Source organism: Mustela nigripes, chromosome 2 (genome assembly GCF_022355385.1).
Source record: "Mustela nigripes isolate SB6536 chromosome 2, MUSNIG.SB6536, whole genome shotgun sequence".
In the NCBI taxonomy this organism is placed as follows: Eukaryota; Metazoa; Chordata; class Mammalia; order Carnivora; family Mustelidae; genus Mustela; species Mustela nigripes.
Genome location: NC_081558.1, coordinates 15,726,488 through 15,749,420, shown reverse-complemented (window position 1 = coordinate 15,749,420; position 22,933 = coordinate 15,726,488). Strand labels below are relative to the sequence as shown.

Here is a 22,933-nt window from a genome sequence, read left to right as displayed (position 1 = left end):
GACGCTGGTATTGTGAGCTGCTGGGCGACGGTTCTAATTCAGCCAAGTTTTGTCGTGATCAGTGGTTATTTATAACTTTGTGCTTCCTTGGCATATAAGAAGTACAGTGTTAGATCGGACCCAAAGTCCATTTTCAGCAGACTACCGTCTCTCCGACAGAGCACCCCAGGGGCCACTACGGCTGGGTTTAGCTATCCTTACAGTGACTGCTGCGGGGGGAGAACTACTGCGGGGGGAGAACTACCCCCGCAGTCACTGGCCTTTCAAGACGCCCTTACCCTCTCATGTCCTGTTTATGTCCACTCCTAAGCGAAAAACTATGGGACTCATCAAACTGCCATGGGAAGTGTCCCTGGTTGGCTCTAGCCATGTCCCTCAATTCCATACCCTGAAACTTGGTAAGCCCGGAGGACATTTGGCAAAGAGTGGTTCTGGCATATCCAGAAGGCGTTCTGCTGCTCAGGCTATTGGTGATTTAATAAGCAAGCCCCCTCTTTCAACGGCTGGCTTGGCCTTCAATCCCTGCACACAGAAAGAGCCAGAAGCTACCTTAAGAACCACTTGGTCCCACCTTCTCCTTTTACTGATGAGAAAACTGAGCCTCTGGACTCATCCCAGTTTACACTATTAGTCAGGGACACAAGAATTAAAATCAGAGCTTTGGATCCTGGTTTAGTTCCTTTTCACTCTGGTCTTCCTCCATGGAGACAGACCAACCTGTCACTCCTATTTTATTTTATTTATTTGAAGATTATATTTTTTATTTATTTGACAGATAGAGATCACAAGTAGGCAGAGACACAGGCAGAGAGAGAGAGAGAGAGGAAGCAGACTCCCCGCAGAGCAGAGAGCCCGATGTGGAGCTTGATCCTAGGACCCCAAGATCATGACCTGGTCTTTAACCCACTGAGCCACCCAGGCGCCCCATATTTTATTTTATTTTTTAATAAGATTTTATTTATTTGTTTATTTGAGATAGAGAGAGCACCCACACAAATGGGGGGGCATTGGGAGAGGGAGAAGCAGACTCCCCACTGAGCAAGAAGCCCGATGTGGGGCTCGATCTTAGAACCCTGAGATCATGATCTGAGCTAAAGGCAGAGGCTTAAGAGACTGAGCCACTGAGGTGCCTCTCTTCACTCTTTTTAGATGGCCTTCTCTGGACCCTCTGAAATGTCCTACTATCTTGCTGGAGGTTTTCCTAGTACTATACGGAAGAAGATATATTTTTCCTTTCTAGCTTTATTGCTGATATAACTGCAAATAAAACTGAACGCTGTTTGGCCTCTATGGCAGCACAATGATTGAGTGTGTTGAAAGGTCAGCGAGAAATGTCCAACAATGACCCCCAGGTGCCATTCTTGACTTACCTCTAAAACACCCAAACCCATCACCCTCGCCGTGAGTGAGCCTCAGGGTCACACCCATGGCTCCAAGAGCCCTTCGTAGAGTTTATTTCCAACAGTGAGGCTCTCCGATACCCAGAAGACCTTGGTGTTGCCTCCCAGCACAGACAGCATTATTGGGGAGGGGGGAACCACCGGGCGGACACTCACCTTTGCATAAGCAGTTGTCTTAATAAACCACTGTCGGAGGTACTTCTGCTCCACCTTTGCTCCAGAACGCCACGAACAGCCATGTTCATCCACCTGCTCATTGGCAAGCACCGTTTGGTCCACTGGGTCCCAGTTAACCAAGGCCTGTTAAAGTTCATAGAACAAAATGATGTCGTCTGTTGAGCGTACGGAATAGGATCACCTTGAGGCTCCTTGCATGTGTGCGAGTCAGCAAGAGCAAAATCTCTGCCCTGAGACTTGAGGGCATCTCCTTGGGAGGACCGCTGGGTAAGGAAACCACCAGCGCGTTGTTGAACAACAACAACAAAAAAACCAAATACAAGAACTACCTCTGCGCTTTCACCCTCGAGCAGGATTGGGAGGGAGCCGGTGAGCACGTGCCTAATTAAGTTTGGTATCTTCTGGTGTGAGAGGATGAACCTGCAGGATTAGGGACTTTAGTAAACAGAGGAAAAGAAAAAAATGGTACCTGAAACTTAGCAGAATCAGGTTATTTTAGGGAAAACAAATATATTTATTTGAATATAAATAGCTAACATGTATTGAGTGATTACCACACACCAGATGCTGTGCTAAGGTTGGCCCTTCTGAAGAGGTAAGAATATTATATTATTACTATTATTTGTAGCAAGAATTACTATCAGACTTACTCCTGGGGCCAGAGAGCCTTGTGGTGTTAGCAAAAGACTTGCCCCTCATGTAGCACGCTTCCCACGCTTGTGAGTTCATCGGCCAGACAGTGGAGGTAAGAATATTCCTACCCCAATGTTACAGACGGGGAAGTTGAGGAATAGAGAGATTAGATAACTTGTCTAAGGTCACACAGTCAGGAAGTAAGAGTATGGGCAGGAACTCAGGTCTCTCGAAACTATAAAAGTTTTTGCCACTTGTAAAAACTGCTGTTTTTGTTTTGTTTTTTAAGATTGACTGATTGATTTGAGAGAGAGAGAGAGAGTGCATGAATGTGGGGATGGGGAGGCAGAGGATTCTGCAGAGGCAGGATCCTAAGCAGACTCCCAGTTGAGCATGGAGCCTGATGCGGGGCTTGATCTCACCACTGCAAGATGACTGAGTGTGTTGAAAGGTCAGCAGATCAAGAGTCAGAAGCTTAATCGACTGAGCCACCCAGGAGCCCCTAAAAACTCCTTTTAAATTAAGGTAGAACATACAGAGAATAACGTGGATCAATCAGAAGTGTACAACTGAACGATTTTTTATCATCGCTCATTATCAAGATATGGAACATTCCTAGCATCCCAGAAAATTCTGCTGTGACTTCTCCCAAATCAGTATCTACCCCTGAAAGGCAGCAATATTCTGGAATCTACCCCCATGGATGCGTCCGACTGACTGAACCATAATGGTCTTAACCATCATGAAGCTTCTGTGCAGAATTCTCATTCAGTTCTGCTGTCACTGAAAAAAGTAGGTTTGCTGTTGATGTTCATTCTATGACATTAAGGTAAAACTTAGAACAAAGGTGTCAATGAATACAAATGAATACAATAAATCCAAAGAAGATCTGTCCAGGCACTGAAATATTCTAACTTGATACTCGCTATTTCTAGAAGAATTTTTAAAATAAGAGGCACCTGGGTGGCTCAGTCAATTGAGTGGCCGAATCTTTATTTCAGCTCACGTCCTTATCTTGGGGTCATGGGATCAAGCCCCAGGTTGGGCTCTGTGCTCAGCGGGGAGTCTGCTTGAAGATTCTCTCTCTCCCTCTGCCCCTCCCCCCATTTGCCCCTCCAAATCCTCTTTCCACCCCAGTCTGCACCTCGGGAAGCTGATCTCTACACTGGCACTCACCGGGCCACCTGCCCTACTCCTGCACTCAACGGTGAGAGGCACCTTGGCATCCTCCCGGTCGGTGGTGTCTGGTGGTCCCAAAGGCAACGCAGCCTCCATCACACAGGCCTCTGCTTCCGCTTCTCCCAGTTCCAACAATGGTGCCTTCAGACTGGGCTGGCAAAGGCCTCCCTCTGTGGCCAGCGCCAGGTGCCTGACCACTGCTTGTGGGTTTCCCTAAACTCTGTACGGAATCAGTCTTTTCATCACCTTTTCTTCAGTAACTGCTTTCGGGTGTGTTCTTTATTTCCTGCCAAGACCATGACTGATCTAGAGACACATTAAAAACTAGGAGTGGAAGACAGACTAACCCATCTGTGGGTTAGTTTTACAACTAAAACCTAGTGTAGCCACTGAAAAACGGAAGCCTGCAAGGCACAGAGGCGGGGCGGGGGGTGGGCGAGGTCTGCACCGAATGATCTTTTCCCTCTTGTTCCACAGTCCCTGAAAACCTTGAATCCATAAATACAGAGAGACAAAATCTAAGACAAATATGTATCCTAGATGTGGGGCACCTGGGTGGCTCGGTGGGTTGGGCAGCTGCCTTCAGCTCAGGTCATGATCCCAGGGTCCTGGACTGAGTCCCACATCGAACTCCTTGCTTAGCAGGGAGCCTGCTTCTCCCTCTCCCTCTGCCTGTGCTCCCCCTGCTTCAGTTCACTCTCTTTCTCTAGCTCTAATCTCTCTCCAAATCTAAAAACTTCGGGTTAATAAACTAAGGATGACTTACTTCTCTACTATCATTGCCCGGACGAGTGGTTACAGGCAGGGGTACCTCTTCAAATGAAAAGATAAGGAGGACTAGGTGGCTCAGTTGGTTGAGCGCTGACTCTTGGTTTCGGCTCAGGTCATGATCTCAGGATAGGGCTTCGTACTCAGCAGGGAGTGTGCGTGAGAACTCCCTCTCTCCCTCTGCCCCTCCCCCACTCATTATTTCCCTCTCTTTCTTAAATAGATAAATCTTTTTAAAAAATAAAATAGGAGGGACGACTGGGTGGCTCAGTCATTAAGTGTCTGCCTGGGCTCAGGTTATGATCCCAGCATCCTGGGATCGAGTCCTGCATCGGGCTCCCTGCTCGGTGGGAAGCCTGCTTCTCCCTCTCTCTCTGCCTGCTTGTGTTCCCTCTCACTGTGTCTCTCTTTGTCAAATAAATAAAATAAAATAAAATAAAAAATAAAATAAAATAGGAGCACCTGGGTTAAGTGGGTTAAACCTCTGCCTTTGGCTCAGGTCATGGTCTCAGGGTCCTGAGATCAAGCCCTGCATCCAACTCTGCTCAGCAGGGAGCCTGCTTCCCCTCTCTCTCCACCTGCTTGTGATCTCTCTCTCTGTGTCAAATAAATAAATAAAATCTTAAAAAAAAAAAAAAGAAAGAAAGAAAGAAAGAAAAGAAAAGAAAAGAAAAGGAAAGAGAAAATGAAAGGGCTAAGTATTATTTAGGAACACTGACAGGTCTTTCAAGAGCCCCCATCCCCCCCAAAAAAGATGTACAACTAAAACTGTATAAAATAGAGGAGAAAGAAAGGAAGGAAGGAAGAAAGAAAGAAAGACAGACAACAGACAGACCTTTGAGGATATGGGAGAAACAAATAGCACTGCAGATTACAAAAACAAACAGGACTTTATTTTCTTATCAACATTTCTGGCACAGCCTGGCATCTCGCAGATTCCAGGTTACAAAATACAATGAGGGAGCTGTGCTCCAAAGAGGTTTACACGTTATAATAAAACCCTGGCACTGAACGAAAGACAAATAAAAGCAAAACACAAACCCAATTTTGCTCCCCCCACCCCTCACCAAAAGTCTTGGTGGGGGAGAGAAAAAGACCAAGGGAAATAGTATCTCAAATCAAAGATGCATCAGCTGGGAGAAACCACTGGCTTTTCTTTCCAGGATCCAATCCAGCCCATCCCCAGACCTGCAGGGTTCAGGTGCAGCCTCTCCGCAGGGGGTTCATCCAGGGGGTGTGCCAAATACAGGGCCACTGAGGTTCTGGGTCTGTAGCATGTGCAGCCTCGTGAGGCCCCCAGGACCTGCTTCCCAAATCCCTTTTCTCAGGTCTCCATTCTTATGAAAGTCTCTACCATGCAACCTCCCTTGAAACCAGGGTCTTCTCTTATCTGGTGTTCCTGGATTTTTACGTCTTGAACACTGACTTTGACAGATACCCTGACTCCTACTCAAGCACAGTCTTGCTACATTTAATATTCGTTTCTGGACAATGTCACTGACTACGGTCATGTCTTTTCCCTTCCTGGTTGACCTTTGTTTGCCAACACCTATTAAAGCCACCTCCGTGCTCCCTTACAGTAAACTAGGCTCATTGGTAAAACACAGCCTGTGTCGGTATTTCGAAACCAACCTTAAATCACTGATTAAATCGATCCATGAAACCACGAAAACACCTGCAAACACACTGAACCCTGTGAGGTTCTGCCCACTGCTTCGCTCACATAAGTCATCTGGTAACATCACAGAAGGAGCCGTTCCAAATAAGGGAATTTCCCCAGCGGATCAAGGGTTAAATACCAGCATCTGTATTTTTTGTTTGTTTGAGTGATTCGTGGGACGCTTTCAGAAAGCTTTTTAGAAATGCGCCCCATGACACACTCATAAACCTCGATCAGCCAGGGCCACGAGGTGGGTGTCCCATCATTTCTGTCCCCTCCCCCTGCTTCCCTTCTTGGCCTGTAGGTTCTCAGAGGTGTGGGTGACTATGGGCACCACTGGGGATTCTCAGGGTGTTTTCCTCTCGAATTCTCATTCATCAATTCTCTCTGTGACACAGCCGCTGTGTGGCACCGACTGGCCCAGTGAGCCTCCTGTTCCAGACCTCCTGCTTCCTCTCAGCCTCCCCTTTCACGTGGGTCCTCCTCCCCTTCCTTCCCTGGGCCCCACCCTTCATATAGGGCACCGGTCCCTTCTAGATCACACCTTCCACTGCCATGCTTTCGTCTCCTAGCCAACGCCTCTCAGGCTACCCTCCATCGTTTCCCTTGCTGCTTATCACCTCAGGCTCTCCTATCCGTTCCTCAGTATTCTGTGAGGCAGCTGCGGGTTCCAGAAGGATGCTTTAGGGTACTGATTTTCTCAAGGTCCACTAGCTATTTTCCCGACAAAACCATGCCTCACTAAGGAACACCACATAGACCTTATTAGAAAACCAAACTCTCAAAATCCATCTTGCTCCCATCCACCCTGGATGGGCCTGAGTTTAGAGGGAGTCCGGAGGGGAGGGTTTCCAAGGCGACCGGTTATTTACTGCTACTGCCTGCCGTCGCCACCAGGGGGCAGAGCGGGAGAGGCTGAGGGTGTGCGCACCCTGTGTGGTCCCTGCCCGCGCTCCCTGCTCCCGGACGCTGCAAACCTGGCTCATTCGGTGAGTGCATTAGCTCCGTCCCCAGCTGCCTCTGAAAATCCTGCAGGAGCCCAAAGGCAAACTCACAGATTGGGTGGCTTCCACAATTCCCAATGCTCAAGCACAACACAGCACCCTCCCCAAGAACTACCTCTCCGTCATTTTTTTTTTTTTAAACCAGAGCAGTGAAATTAACATTCTGCCAAGTGTACGTCTTTATAACCATAGTTTTGGCTGAAAATCTTTTTGTTTCGTGAGAGCAAGAAGAGATGCCCTTTGCAAAGGAAACGAGCATTTTGATAGACGGCGCTAGTCACGGACAAAAGACTTCCACACTCCAGCTATGTTTGGTAATGCCTTGCTAAAATACTCTCCCCAAATGTAAGTTCATTTAGACAGCTTATGCCAGAACTGAATTTAAGGGTTAAGGCTATATCCTATTTTTTTTTAAAAAAAGTTATGACAATGCTGTTAGAGGAAAGGCATTATTAATAGGTGGGCTATTTTTGGCTTAAATTGCTTCGCAGAGAATGTTACCTGCAGTCTTTCTAGAGTCAGTTAACTTCCTGATGTTAATTTCAAAAGTTTGTATTTCGCAATAAACCGTGTGAGCGGAATACCAACTGGCATCGATTCATTTTATGTTTTAAAGCCAATCTGGAAATAGCTACCCAATAAAAAGGAGACCTACATGAAATATAATACCTTGCATAGGGCTAACGCAGATCTTCAAACATACCAAGTGTGCATTTCTGCCTTCTATTTGGGATTTATTTCTTTCCTTCTTTTTTTTTTTTTTTTAAGATTTTATTTATTTGACAGATGGAGATCCGAAGTAGGCAGAGAAGCGGGCAGAGAGAGAGGAGAAAGCAGGCTCCCTGCTGAGCAGAGAACCCAATGCGGGGCTTGATCCCAGGAGCCTGGGACCATGCCCTGAGCCAAAGGCAGAGGCTTTAACCCACGGAGCCACCTAGGCGCCCCTGGGATTTTTTTCTTAAGATCACGGCTAGGTGGACTCCAAAAAAAATTAATACACCAAACACCTTTCAGGTAACAACTAGCCACAAGACCACTACCTTTCTAAATCAAATCCAGAGAATAAGCTACCTTATTCTTCCCTAATACCTGGCTGTGGATGGGGTGCCTTAGAATTAGCCGGGAAGCTTTAGGAGTTTTTTTCCAATTTCACCAAACCACGACTCCAGGTAACTCCACGGGCATGCTCAGGCAGGCATTTATTGAGCACCAACTGTGTGCCAGGCACTCCAGGTTCTTCAAAAGCACCGATTTGGTTAATCCTCAGGGAATCAGGGAGAAGAGGCTTATGGCAGGCAGAACAATCACACCCCAAAGATGTCCACATCCCAGTCCCTGAAACTGGTGAATATGTTACCTACATGGCGGAAGGGTCTTGGACGATATGATCAAATGAAGGATCTCGAGATTGGAGAGATCAGCCTGGATTATCCAGGTGGCCCCAAAGTCATGTCAAAGACTCTTGGAAGAGAAAGGGGGAGGCAGGGGAGTCAGAAGGAGGTGGGACGGTGGATGCACAGGGCAGAGAGACTGCAAGATCTCTCTTGCAGTCTCTGCAAAGGCTCTGGCTTGAAGACTGAGGGTGGGAGAGGGAAGTGGGGTCAAAAGTCAAGGAAAGCAGGTAGTTTCCAGAAGCTGGAAAAGGCAAACAATCCCATTCTCCTCTAGAGTCTCCAGAAGGAGGCTAGCCCTACTGGCATCTTTTTATCCCAGGGAGACCCATTTCATGGACTTTCGACCTCTGGAACTAAAAGACGATCAACTTGTGTTGTTTTTAGAAGACCCCGTTTGTGGTCATTTGTTACAGCAGCAACAATAGGAAATGAATACAAGTTGTTCCTAAGAGAGAAGCTGTCAGTGGGGGAAACTGAATTGTGTTCCCCAAGGGGATGCACTTGGGGGAGGGGTGCGAGGTGAGGAGGAGAGAGACATCTGGAGCCAGCAGGAGGCTGTGTCCATGCCATGAGACCCTCTCCCAGACTCCCTTCTGTCTTTAAAAAAGTTACTTAGCTCCCAAGATGCCACGTATGATTGGCTTTGGATCCAACCCAAGAGTGACAAGATTCAGTTTCCTATCTGGGTTTGACGTGCTGGGAGAGGTACCGGGAACAAACCCCAAGGGCGGAGACAGAGAAGCAAGTGTCCTATGTATAGGAATACTACCATAAATCTTCAGTGTATTCAAAAATTGTTTCAATAAATAGCTACAAAGAATAAAATCCAGTGAAGGAATATTACACAGCACACGCAAGGGCTCCGTGCCAGAAATGCTTACACTATTAAGTCAATGTGCCCCATAATTTCAACATCCCATGCATATAAAATCTTAATTGTTTTTTGAAGATTTTATTGATTTATTTATTTGCCAGAGAGAGAGAGAGAGAGTGAGCAAAGCACAAGCAGGGGGAGGAGCAGGCAGAGGGAGATGTAGAAGCATAGAAAATAAACTAACCACACCACTGCAGTGAGGGAACACTGGATAACCCGAGACACCTGCTTAAACTGTTCCACCCACCGTTTACCCTTCCCTGCAGTTTCCCTGCAGGGCGCCCTCTGCTTTCATGTCTCCCTCGGATCTGAGGTCATCCTGTCACCTGGGCAACATAACACAGCTCCTGGTATCTCCCTCCCTCTGCCTGATGCCGGTGTGGAAGCCCCTTCTGGATATAATTATTGGAGCCAGGGCTGCTCTTCTGGAAATGAGCCTGTCGGGCCACCAGATCAGCACTGAAATCTGTTGATAATTTTCCACTCATTCCCTTCCTACCCTTTCCCTTCAAACTGCTGAATAATGCTTTTAAGAAATATTAGTCAGGGGGAGCCTGGGTGGCTCAGTGGGTTGAGGCCTCTGCCTTCGGCTCGGGTCATGATCTCGGGGTCCTGGGATTGAGCCCCACATCGGGCTCTCTGTTTGGCGGGGAGCCTGCTTCCTCCTCTCTCTCTACCTACTTGTGATCTCTGTCTGTCAAATAAATAAATAAAATCTTTAAAAAAAAAAAAAGAAATATTAGTCAGATCTCAGAAATAGACAAAAGGGACCAGGAAGTAGTATCCTTTCCACATAGGCTGGGGTGGTCCAGTGGGCCCACACGCCCCAGGGATGATCTGATTTTCTAGAGGCTGGTACCTTGGTTTGACTTCTTATTTACTATGATTTAAGTTGTTTTACAACCCGGCCCGGGTACAAGGGGAGAGGTTAACTTACAGAAAACTCATCCCGGTGCAAATGGTTTCCACCTGAGAATAATGCCAATGGCTCCCATCCAGTGAAAATGCACGTGATTTATTTCATAGTGAAGGATGCTCCCCAAATTAGGCTTATGGCCTTGTAGGACATTAGGTGGCTTGGATTCTATTAGCAGGTTCATTTCAGTGTTCCTCTGACTCTACAAATCTCCGTTCTCGAAATCTCACTTTGAACCAGTCTTAACATATGACTGGTTTCCCCACTAACAATAAGGTGGATAAAACCTCTGATGCATGTTCATTTTGTATCGGGGCGGGAACCAGGTCTGTAATTTTCGGAAACTACATTTTAACAATATAAAAAGGTCTACTGCGAGATAAAAAGGTCTACTGTGGGCAGGAACTCCGAACAGATGTTCTGGTCTCTCACCACTGCCCACTTGAGGGGGCTCTGGGCCCAGGAATGGCTGGTGTTTTAAGAAACTAAACTGACCCAGGGAGGTCTACAGGAGTGGGACATCAGTATGCTCCAGTTCCACCAAATTCTCAATTAATTCACCCCCAAATGCTAATGGGGACTCGGGTCTTCCTCCAAAAAAATAAAATCAACTCAACAGCAATGTATTTTAAATAACCCACATATTAATATTCTTAATTTAAAGGAAGGAGCAGGGCACAGGGGTAGGTGTTGATTACTTTGTACAGTGGTTCTCAAAGTGTGACCTCTGGGGTTCCCTGAGGCCCTTTCAAGGGGTCTGCAGGTCAAAACTCTTCATTATAATAATAAGACGTTGTTGGCCTTTTTCCTTGTGTTCACATCTGCACCGAGAATTCAAAAGAGATGGTGGGTGAGCCCATCGGCCCTCAGCATGAAGCAAGGTGGTGGCGCCGGACCCTACGAGGGGACACCGGATTCTTGACCACTGTGCACTTCCGGGAGAAAGGGGGAAAAACGGTCAGCTTCACTGATAATGTGCTTGACGAGGCAATAAAACGTGTTTGTGTGCTTACATCTTAACACTTGAGCACACATCCTCGTTGTATTTTCTGTGATGAAATGGGACGTAGGCCTACGTGTTGCCACACTGGGACAGTTGTCTCGAGAGAAAGCACAAATGGGCCTATTTGAGTGGTGAGCGGATTGGCCAGTTTTTTTTATGATCAGTTTTTTCATGTAACTATGATTTTATGTGACAGAATGGCTGATGATTGACTACGGTGATTGAGACTCAGGAACATGGCAAAAACACGTTCGCAGAAATAAACAATGTGAGCCCGCTGCTCCGAGGGAAACAACTGATGGTTTCTGTTTCCAGTGATGAAATTTGAACTTTGAAGTGAAAAAAAAAATCAGAATTTTAAAAAACTTGCATCCACCCACCATGAACTTCACAGCTTCCCACCACTTAAAAACTCTTCTGATGGTATTCTGAGATGAAATATGGCAACATTTGGAAGATCTGCATAACTCACTAGACGGGGATTTTCCAAGATCTGCATAACTCACTAGACGGGGATTTTCCAAGGGACCGATGCACGATATTACAAGATGAGGCATGGGTAAAAAAAAAAAAAAAAAGAAAAAAAATCCATTCAAAGTGCAAGACAGACCAATGCATTTCAATGTAGCAGAATATGAAAGTTCATTGATGTTTCAGATTTACTACCGCAACTAACATTGAAAAACCACCCCTTGCTGAGTTTTGGTGTAGTATCAAGAAAGAACATTCAAAAATAATCTGGAATGGTTATTAAAATATGCCTCCACCTGGAGCAGCTTCTGCCTGTTCTCTTGGTGTTTACCACTGTAACTTTAGTAAATCACACTTTGATTTTGGCATATTACCTTTAGACAGTTTTACTAACCTTCTGCCATGGAACAGGAAATGTTCAGCCTGATCATACAGCATCCCTTCCACCCCTGACCCCTCTTCTAGTTTGGGGGGTCTTTCTTACCTTGAGCCTTAATGGCTACCTTTCTAACTATTAAAACAAAACAGATGTACCCCTCTAGCTCTTCATCTCTGCTGCGTTGTTATGAAAGGTAAAGGGATTGCCTCACACTTGCCTCTCCTTTTCTTCCCCAATTTCACCCTCTGATTTTGATCAGCCATATGATTTTTGTGTCGTCGAGGTTTTTGGTTTTTGTGAAATTTTGGTTTTATTGTGAAATTCAAATCGAGCCTTCTGCATTTGTCTCCACAGTGATTATAATTTTCTTTTAAAGATTTTGTTTATTTATTTGAGAGAGAGAAAGAGAATGAACAGGGGTGCGGGGAGGGATAGAGGGAGAAGCAGACTCCCTGCCAAGCAGGGAGCCTAACTCGGGGCTTGATCCCAGGACCCTGGGATCAACTCAAGGGTCCTGAGCTCAACTGACTGAGGCAACCGACTAAGTCGCCTGGGCGCCCGATTCTAAACATTTTTCAGCTTAAACCACAATGACTATGGAAGCCTGTTCATGGCAAGACCAAGCCGTGTGATATCACCACAGAAAAGCAAATGTAATTCTTTAAATCCCACTGGTCAAAGGAGAATGTCTTCAGCATAAAGGTGCAATGGATTTTCTATTTGTTACTTCTGAATTTTCTAGATCAGTGCTGCTGGCAGGTCACTATTCTGTTACGATGGAAATGTTCCATATCTGCACTGTCCTTACTAGCACATGAACGGGGCTGGTGTGACTGAGGACCAGAGTTATTCATATTACTTCATCTGAATTACTTTAAATTTAAATATCAACAACCACACGCTGCTCATGGCTTTTACACCTCACAGTGCAGTCCCTGGCCACGCTATGATACTCCTTCCCTCCTCTCTCCACCTAAGGCTTATTGGCCATTACTGAGCCCCTGCCAAAATAGGCACCTCCATTTCTTGGGAGACCACTAGATGTAGGGACTACAATAGCTGTTCTTTCTTTCTTTTTTTAAAAGAAGATGTTATTTATTTATTGGAGGGAGAGTGAGAGCAAGAGAGATCACAGTGGCAGAGGGGGAAGGAGACACCCCGCTGAGCAGAGCGCCCAATGTGGGGCTCGATCCCAGGACCCTGAGATCATGACCGGAGCCGAAGGCAGATGCCTAACCGACTGAGCCACCCAGGCACCGCTGTGAGAGCTGTTCTTTCAATAGCATTTCAAATCTTCCCCCAGGCCATGCAAGGGAGATGGTACCACCCATTTAGTAGATGAGAAAACACAATTCCTGGAGTCAAGTTACTCAGGCTGCGCACAGCTGACAGAGGTAGCGGACCTGGACTTAGAGAAACTTCCTCTCTTCCTCTGCTCCCTCCCTGATGTCAGGATGGGCACACCTGGTGGTGGAATTCAAGGGTGACAGAAGCCCTGGGACTGCCCTGGAGGCACCAAACTCAGCCAGGCAGTAGTTACTTTCTGGGTCTGCCATGACTGAATTCATGAACTTGAGGGAGGGTTCATTTCTACTGCTTCTGTGCAGGGTTTGTAGCTTGGTTAACCAGGACATGCTCTAATAAGACTGAGATTTAAAAAAAAATTGTACAGTGCAGGTGACTTTTAACTTACCTCCTTCTGATAGGCCAGCCCAGCTTCATAGAGCTTAATAAAGAGGTACTGAGTCCATTTGTAGTAATCTGGTAAACATGTAGTTATTTCCTGCCAAAGAAGGGGGAAAAATTACTCATAGGCCACTGTCCCCATTCCCCCTCCCCCCATCACCAACGTATGCATGGGCCTTGTGATTCAATTTTAAAAAGCAATCGCACTGCAAAAATATTTACCAACCTCTATTGGCAATTCGTAAAGTGAGGGAAGAAGCAATTCATTCTGGGAAGAACGCTATTACTGAAATGCCACCCCTACCTTTCCCACGGTCAGTTTAATGATGAGAAACTCACCGTCTTCTGCACACCTCTCCCCGGGGCCATGCAAGTAACAGGTAAATGACACTGTATGAAACTGGGCATTATCATTTTTGTCAACATGTATTTTGGGGATCGTGATGTTAATTCACAAATGTAGCTCGTTTTGAAAGCAATCACAAAATTCAAGAGGAGTTTATTTGCCCGTTTCCGCAGGACATTTGAAAACATCATTTGAAAGCAAATCTCATGTTTCTACATGTCACTGGGCCCTGGAAGCTCTTTTAGACTTATTTATATTCCATTTATTCCATTAGGTGAATCAGGCTGTTGCCTGGTTAGGAAGACCCATTAAAATCATTATTAAAATTTAAACTTAGCGGAAAATCACCTGGCTTGCATTTCCAAGCCTAAATCTAAGGTTCCGAAAATACGTTTCCTGTCCCAAAAATGCATTTACTATAGAATGTTTAAAAACAAGCTACTGAAGAACCAATCTCTAAGTTGATAAAGTCAAGTAAGCATAAAACCTGTACACTGTCATACTTCTCGAGTGGTCCTTAACGTCAAAAAAAAAAAAAAAGAACCCAGCTAATATAAACAAATAAAATCTTTTAAAAAATAAAAGAAACTAAAATAAAAAAACCAGCTAATATCGAAATGATCGTAGGGCAGGGACCATTCTATATGGTTCCATGTGGAAAAGACTATGGATATAAGGCGTATTTCTATCCAAAGTGCAAACAACCCAGTCTTTCTTCAGACGAATGAATGAAGAGACAGGGTTGAAACCCAGGACAGGAGGGCAAGCGGGACAGGAACTGGGCAAGGTGTCAGATAAACTGGGGCCCCCAATGGGCTATTTTTCTTATGTAAGATTCTTGGGTCCTTTGACATGCTATTTTGTAAAAACAGCAGAGCAAATGCCAAGAAAACAAGGAATTTAACTTTGCTCACTGGCTCCACTCCTCCTGTTGCAAGGCAGGTAGTGAAAAACCCGCCAGTCTAACAGCTTGGCTCCCATGGGAGCTGTCCCCCATGCCAGAGCTGAGAGGCCCATGACACAGCTTCCAAGGTCCCAGGATCCCAGGTCTGCAGGGGGTCATGTACCGACACTTTGCCAACTCAAGAACGGGACCAGCACACAATGGGTGGGTTTATTTCCCCAAACCTCCAAGTTCACCTTTTTTTTTTTTTTTTTAAAGATTTTATTTATTTGACACAGAGAGAGAGAGAAAGAGAGAGCGACAGCAAGAGAGGGAACACAAGCAGGGGGAGTGGGAGAGGGAGAAAGCAGACGCCCCATGGAGCAGGGAGCCTGACATGGACATGATCATGATCTGAGCCGACAGCAGAAGCTTGACTGAGCCACTGAGGTGCCCCCAAGTTCACCTTCTGAGATGTCCTTATCTCTTCTCTACCAGCTACCTGACCACCCCCAGCCCTTGCAGGATGCCACAGAACTCATTTTCCCTAGTTTTCCAGAGAGGCCAATTAAGAACTCCCATTTTCTAACAAAACCCAGGGCAGGAGCTATTCTCTGTATGTTTCATTTTGCTCAGGCTGAGAAGCCCTTGAAATCAAAATGGATATAAATATGCTTGCATGTGGTTACATGTTAACTAATTAAATTTTTTTTAAAGATTTTATTTATTTATTAGATAGACAGAGATCACAAGTAGGCAGAGAGACAGGCAGAGAGAGGGAGAGGAGGAAGCAGGCTCCCTGCAGAACAGAGAGCCGGATGTGGGGCTGGATCCCAGGACCCTGGGATCCTGACCTGAGCTGAAGGCAGAGGCTTTAACCCACTGAGCCACCCACGTGCCCCAAACTAATTAAATTTTTAAGTTAAAAAAAAAAAAAAAAAAGAATGCTTGCATGTTGAATCAAATTGGTATCCCTCCCATAGGTTTCAAAAATTAAGTTCAAATAACATCGGTTCATAATATGAAAACGGGGGCAGTGGTGTGTGAGGGGTGGGTAAGGGGAATTGGGTAAAAATATTCCCCAGACCTTGTTATTGTGAATGTCGTTTAAAATTCTCATCTGTTATAAGTTTAAGGAAACACGTGAAGCAATTATGACCAAAATCATGACAACTGTTACATATATTTTTCCTTTTTGTTTTTTTTAAAGATTTTATTTATTTATTTGACAGAGAGAGATCACAAGCAGGCAGAGAGGCAGGCAGAGAGGAGGAAGCAGGCTCCCTGCTGAGCAGAGAGCCCGATGTGGGACTCGATCCCAGGACTCCAAGATCATGACCTGAGCCGAAGGCAGCGGCTCAACCCACTGAGCCACCCAGGCGCCCCCATATATTTTTCTATATATTTAGTTATAAGTAATATAATGTAAAATATATTGTATATTATATATTTTATTTATATATCTTATAATAAATATACAAAACATATACTAAATATATAACATTTAATTATATATTTACTTATATAATTATTCTATATTATATCATATATTACTATAATATGCAATGTTATATATACTATGTACCTAATATATTATATTAGAATACATATATTCTCTATGTATGTATGTGCATCTGTTCTCAGCCCTTGAATCTGCCTCTCTATTGAAAGAAAAATTAAACCACAATGGAACAGCATTATTATCTCCATCTTGGTTTATGGTTTTGAAAACCACTTTAGGGGCACCTGGGTGGCTCAGTGGGTTAAGCCGCTGCCTTCGGCTCAGGTCATGATCTCAGGGTCCTGGGATCGAGTCCCACATCGGGCTCTCTGCTCAGCAGGGAGCCTGCTTCCTTCTCTCTCTCTCTGCCTGCCTCTCAGTGTACTTGTAATTTCTCTCTGTCAAATAAATAAAAATCTTTAAAAAAAAAAAAAAAGAAAACCACTTTAACCTAAAATAGGAAAAAAAAAAGATCCAGTCAGGAAAAAAAGAAAAAGGAAAAGATCGTTACCCAACCAAGCATTAGCCTACTTTCAGTCAGACGTATAATGCAAAGTGCCTTCTCCTCGGAAGCGAGGGGAGGAGAGGGTTGGAGGACCGTGGGTCCCCATCTTGCACTCTGGCCTCAAACGTGGCTCTGACCCACTTTATTTACATGGGGTTTCTGCATGTATTGTTTGAAGAAAAAGTAATGTCAGCTGCTAAAAGAGCACAGTTTGAAAACCACTGCCCTGAGCACCATTATCCACTCCTCAGGGTTTGATTTCCATGTCTGCTCATTCACCTGCCTGCAGACTGTAGTGGCCTGCCCGGCGGAGGGGGGTGGGAGGGGGAAGACGGGAGGGGGTAGGTGATGGGAGCAAGGGATGCCCTGAGGACAGAACCTGGCCCCCTGCCCCTCTCCTCCCATCTGCTGCACACAGCGCCCAGCCAGCACCCTTAGTCCTACCCACTGCACCCATGAAGAGATGCCAGAGCAGACATCACCAGGCTCCCCACAAATGTGGTCCCAGGCCGACACTGCTCAGAAATGCATTCCATGAAAATGTCATAGAACCCTCCTGGAACCTCTCTTGATTTGCTAACTTTGAAAAAACTCCCCCAAACCAAAATAGCTATTTCTGGTATTCTGATGCCTCCTCTCAGTACAAACCAGCAAAGATATCTTTCTGGAATTAACCCGCTTAAAAGTTGCAACTTTCATCAAGTGACTAGAAATTCTGTGTCTGGGGAACTATTTACTCAAAACCCAGCCCTGCGGAAAAAGGTCTTCAGTGGTGGTGGGGGGAGGGGTCGGCACGCACAAAGATGTTACTGGCCCTTCTTCCCTCCTTTCCCTAAGAAAAGGGTTCTCAACACGCAGAACGTCCTCTCCCCTGGAACATCTGTAATGCCAGGAGACATCTGTCACTACATAGTGGTGGCGCTACACCACAGTGCACAGGACAGCCCCTAGACCAGAAAACTATCTAGCCCCAAACGTCACTAGTGGCAAGGGGAGAAACCCTGCTTGAAGGGCTTTGATTTTTTTGAGTTTCTTTTTAAAAGATTTTTATCTATTTGTCAGAGAGAGAGCAGAAGCAGGGGGAACAGCAGAGGGAGAAGGAAAAGCAGGCTCCCCACTGAGCAGGGAGCCCTGATGCGATGTGGGGTTCAGAGTTTCAATAGCATCTGTTGGAATCCTCCAGGCCCAGCCCTGCCTGTGACCCCACGGTGGGGCCCTGTGTCTGTGGCTCCATTGCCCACAGCTGTCCACCAGCTGTGGCGTAGTGCCAACCTGGTAAGTCCTCTTCAGGAGACCACCAGAGGAATCAAGCTAAGGATGGGTACTGTCTTCCAAATCCCTTTTCAGTCCCCTGCTTTCCAAATAAGCCAACGCCCACGTTGCTGTCAGCTTGTTTTTTAAAACAAAACCAAGCAATTCAAAGTTATAGCTCTGAGAGCAACAGCAATTCAGCCGAATGCTACAGAGATCTACGGGAAGGTGTCGGCTTTTATACCCCCCGGAACTCCAGAAAGCACAACCGAGCTGTCAAGAGGCTAAATTTATGAATCTGGGATCTCAACTAGCGCCATGCCTCCACCCTGCAATTCTACATTTTACAGCGCCAGGTTTTTCACATTAAAAATATTCTGCACATTCACAGCCAAACATGGAGCCCAACACAGAAGGTGAGCTCCCTCAGAACACACGTGAGGCTCGACACGTCATCCTTTGAGACCTACCATTCAGGCCTCACCGACCGCTCAAGTTCATGGCTGAGCCGGCCTTGCCAGGGGTTCCCGCTGCACACTGATTTGGCCATGACGACGTCTAAGGAGGATGAGCCAACTTTACCGTCCCTGAAAGAAACAGCATCTGGGCTGTGAAGGAAGAAATCGGGGCAGTCGGTCCCCTTCTGGGTACCTCATCAGGCTCACGCTCCTCAGTCCACGAAAACTCTGGGGAGAGCATGATCTACGGTAAAGATATTCCACTTTGGGGCCAACTGACTCAAGTTCAAGTCCTCACATCATTGTCAGCTTTGTGGCCCTAGCCAAGTGTCCCTATCTAGAAAACTGGGGTAACAAAGCCGATCTGGGCGGGTGTTGTAAGGACAAAATAATGTATACAGAGGACATGCTAGCCCCATAGGAGGGGTCACTGGATGACTTCCCTTGGCTGGGCCCACAGTGTGCCACGGAGCAGGGAGGCCGGGTTCCTTGTCACACACTCCAAGGCGGGCCACTGGGACAAGGTGAAAGGGAGACCAAGGACCTAACTCATGGTCACTTAGGATCACTATCCCTTCCCAAATACTGGCCTCATTACCAAGAGACAGTGTTTATGAGGGAAAGACCAAACACATGTTCCAGATGGGGACCTCCACACAAGGCTGTTCTGTCTGTCGCCTCTGGTGCACCCTCCCCCGCTGACATGCACACACCCAGGCAGGGAGAGCCAGGTCAGTCACCTCCCCAACGCCTCTCTGCTCTGGCAGGATTTAGCGGGGTCTTTTTTGTTCCTTGGTTCCCTGGCATCTCTGACAGAGACTGGTCCCAGATCACAGAGCAGCTAACATCACTCAAAGCCACCATGTGTTTAATTTGCCTGACAACCTCGCCATATTCAGGTTCGTTAACAGGGTTAAACACAATAAAACAACCACCGGAGACCACATGTTTAGTAAGTCAGCCGTTGGGTAGCCCCGCACACTGGGAGATAAACACGGTCAGAAAGGTGAGCAATCGCCAAGCGTCCGTTTCCAGTGGCAAGACATCTGCCACCGCTCCCCGGTCTCGCCATGAGCCTCCTGCCTTCAAAACAATGAAGACTAGACACAGAGGAGAGAGGAGCTTGGTCTCTTTTTTAAAAACTGATCTTCTGGGGCGCCTGGGTGGCTCAGTGGGTTGGGCCTCTGCCTTCGGCTCGGGTCGTGATCTCAGGGTCCTGGGATCGGGTCCCACATCGGGCTCTCTGCTGGGCGGGGGGCCTGCTTCCTCCTCTCTCTCTCTCTCTGCCTGCCTCTCTGCCTGCTTGTGGTCTCTGTCTGTCAAGTGAATAGATAAAATCTTTAAAAAAAAAAAAAAAAACCTGATCTTCTGTACCGTGCATTTTTGTCATTTGTTCCTTAAAGCATCGGATCCAAAGGAAACGTAAGGTAATGACCTTGTCTTTTATTCCATCTCAGGTTCTCCAATCCTAGACGGAAGGGGCTCTGAAAACATAACATAGCTCAAAGGACAGAGAAGCCAACCTCAAGATTCAAGTTGTGCAGCTGGAGACAGAAAAAAAAAAAAAAAATCCAGGCTGCGTCAGATGTTCCTCACTAGGGCTGGTTCAAGGTTCCAGTCCACAGCTCCGTGCACCTGCTGTGCTGGAAGAAAGAAGAGGGAGAAAATCTGCCGGAATGGGACATTAACGGCCACCCCCATGCTAAGTCCTCTAAACTTAGCACTGGCTCTCAAACTTGGTGGCACCTTGGAGCCGAGCTGTAGAAGTTCCTGGTGCCTGGGTCTCACCCCGCCCCCAGAAATGTCACCAGCAGCCGGGGTTGAGAACCACTGCAAAGAGTTTCCTCCCCAATACATCTCCCTACCAGATCTGCATCAGTGGCAGCAACCAGTCCTGCTTGCGTCTTCACAGAACTCAGCGGGCTTTGGCTTCGAGAGAAGCCAAGAGCACAACTGAGTCAATACGCCATTTCTAACAGGGGCCCGGGTCCCTGGGCTGAGAGGACTCTCTCCACCAGGCGGCCCAACTGCCCATCCCTCCCAGCACCGACTCATTCCCTTCTCACACGGAGTCCTCGCCCTTGCGGTCTGTCTTGCCAAGACAAACACAGTCAGGAAACAGTAAGAAATAAGCACTTGAAACCCACCTAAGAACACACACAGCAACCTGACTGGGTAACTACCTACGCTCTGTGGTCAGCTGCTTAAAAAAAACACCAGATTTTCTGACAGCTCCTTTCTCTGCCCAGAGGAGGAATGCTTCCTGGAGCGGAGGCTGCAGAAAACTGGGGAGGGTGGGCTGGCCCTCCCGAGGCTGCAGGGGAAGAGGGTGAGGATGAAGATGTCTCAATTTTCAGCTGGATGCCCCTAAAGGGGACTTCGGGTGGGGGCCGGGGCGGGGGCAGAGAAAGTGGAAGCAGATGGTGTAGCACCGCCCTGGCCGGGAGTCTTCCTTAGCAGGTGACGGGACATGTCTGTACCCGGTTCTGTGCTCCCACACTGCTCCTCCCTCCCCCTCATCTCACTCCCCACAGCAGCTCTGTGGAGGCAGGTGCTGTGCACACTGCTTTACACACAAGGAACCTGCACTTGGCCCTGGCGGGGGGGGGGGGGGGGGGGGGGGGGGGGGGGAGTGCAGGGGGCAGTGCCCAAGGCTGCCCAGCTCGCGCAGGGGGCAGGGTGCAGAAGGGACCCTGGAACCCAGGTCCCAGGGAATGAAACAGCACCTTGAGAAGTACGCTGCGGCTTGCCTGGCTGCTCCTGGACTGACTCAAGCGTGAGCTCCCAGGAGGTCTGGGTAAATCAAGCAGAAGGAAGGAGCTGGAGCCCGGCTCCAGAAAGGAACGCCAGCCGGGGTGAATATGCTTTTAGCAAAAACAACAGCAGCAGACATAATGATAATGAGCATTTCCCAGACACCTGACCAAGGGCTGGACTTGGTTTTGGCCCTTCAGAAGCATCTCACTTAGTCCCTATTATCATGCTGGGAAGTCAGTTACTCTGGTTATCAAACGTGAGCTGGAGCTTCCTGTCTGAAACGACAACTTACACCACCTCCCCTCGCCATCCTGCTGTCTGCTCTTACCCTGGTCAGCCTTCTTTCCTTTCCATAGCACTCACGACTAACGTACTTTTTCATTTACTTATTTATTATGGTTTTGCCTACCTCTGTCTCCCCCCACCTCTCCACTCCTAGTGTACTGGTTTCAAGGTTCCTCCGTGAAAGAAAGGGTTCTGTCTTTCTTCCTCCTGCTGATATATTCCGAGTGCTTAGAACACTACCTGGACGGATGTTTAGTAAGTGGCTGCGGAATGAATACATCATCATCTTACAACCAGAGACCTGAGCCTCGGGGTCACTTGTTTAAGGTCACCTGGCCAGGCTTAGTTAGGCACAGTTAGGATCCAAACGTGGGTCTGAGTGATTTGGGATCTGCACCTCTGTAAGTGATTTCCTCCTCTCAAAGTCACCTGGACTTGTTTTTTTAAAGACGTGAATGACGGGTGTTTTCCAAGCAGGGAGAGCTGCGTGTACCAAACACACACCACATATACGTGAACTGGTGTGACAAAGGTTTACACAGTTGTCTTTTTCATGTGAGTATGTGCACTAAAGCAAGAATGAATGAAATGGCTTAAAATCCATACCCTTTACTTATATAAACACTGTATAAGGTTTAGTGCCATATTTCATACAAAATCGACTATTTTATGGTTTCAGTTATATAAAGAAAAAATAAAGCTTATCAGGGGAAAAAAAGGCGAAATAGAAAGACACACTGGGTTGCCTCAGGATGGCACTGAGCATGAGTGATGTTCTTAACATCATAAACAGTTCTTGTAACTTTCCTGGTTTCATAGTGACCACATTATTACTTGGAATCTGCCTACGGTTCGACAGTGCTTGACGAGACGTCTGCCTTGGTGACAGCCTTACCAGGGACCCTGTGCTGGGGCACCCCGCTGAGCCAGGCCTGGATTCCTATTCCATAGAAACTGTTAAGTGACAAATGCTGACTCTGTGGTCTGGTCACTAATTGGGCCAAATCCTGGGATGGATGCAAAGCCTAAATTTGAAAAATGCAGGTAACACACTTGGCAAATGTTCAGCATGAAGATGAGAAGTTGGAGCCCTGAGGGTGTCCCCGAATCACCCAGAATCTCCCCTCCCCACAAGCTCCTCTCCCCTGGTCTGCTCCCCAGGCCACGGGGGAATGACAGGGAGGCCCAGTGCTCCACGTTCCCGCCTGACTCAGCCTGGAATGCTGAGTACGTGTCCCTCTTTTAGGACCTAACACAGACTTTTTGCCCCTGTGATTTGAGTCCCCACGTTTTGTTCACCTTCCCAGATAGGCAGACAGCTCCTGAGGGCAGGCAGAAGGCAACGGATAGCAGGCCAAAGACGGGGGGGGGGGGGGGGGGGGGGGGGGGGGGGGGGGGGGGGG

The 22,933-nt window shown here is 47.1% G+C and overlaps 1 protein-coding gene across 2 annotated transcripts in view; it reads right to left on the bottom strand.

Annotated features, from left to right (window-relative positions):
- The window catches only part of LARS2 (leucyl-tRNA synthetase 2, mitochondrial), a 151,784-nt gene that overhangs the window by 85,159 nt on the left and 43,692 nt on the right, over window positions 1-22,933 (bottom strand). For both annotated transcript variants that reach the window (XM_059389548.1, XM_059389549.1), the window contains exons 6-7: window positions 13,552-13,641; window positions 1,557-1,700 (exon numbers count right to left, since the gene is read on the bottom strand). In XM_059389548.1, coding sequence (XP_059245531.1) covers window positions 1,557-1,700; window positions 13,552-13,641 — 234 coding nt within the window. The remainder of the gene's footprint in view (window positions 1-1,556; window positions 1,701-13,551; window positions 13,642-22,933) is intronic.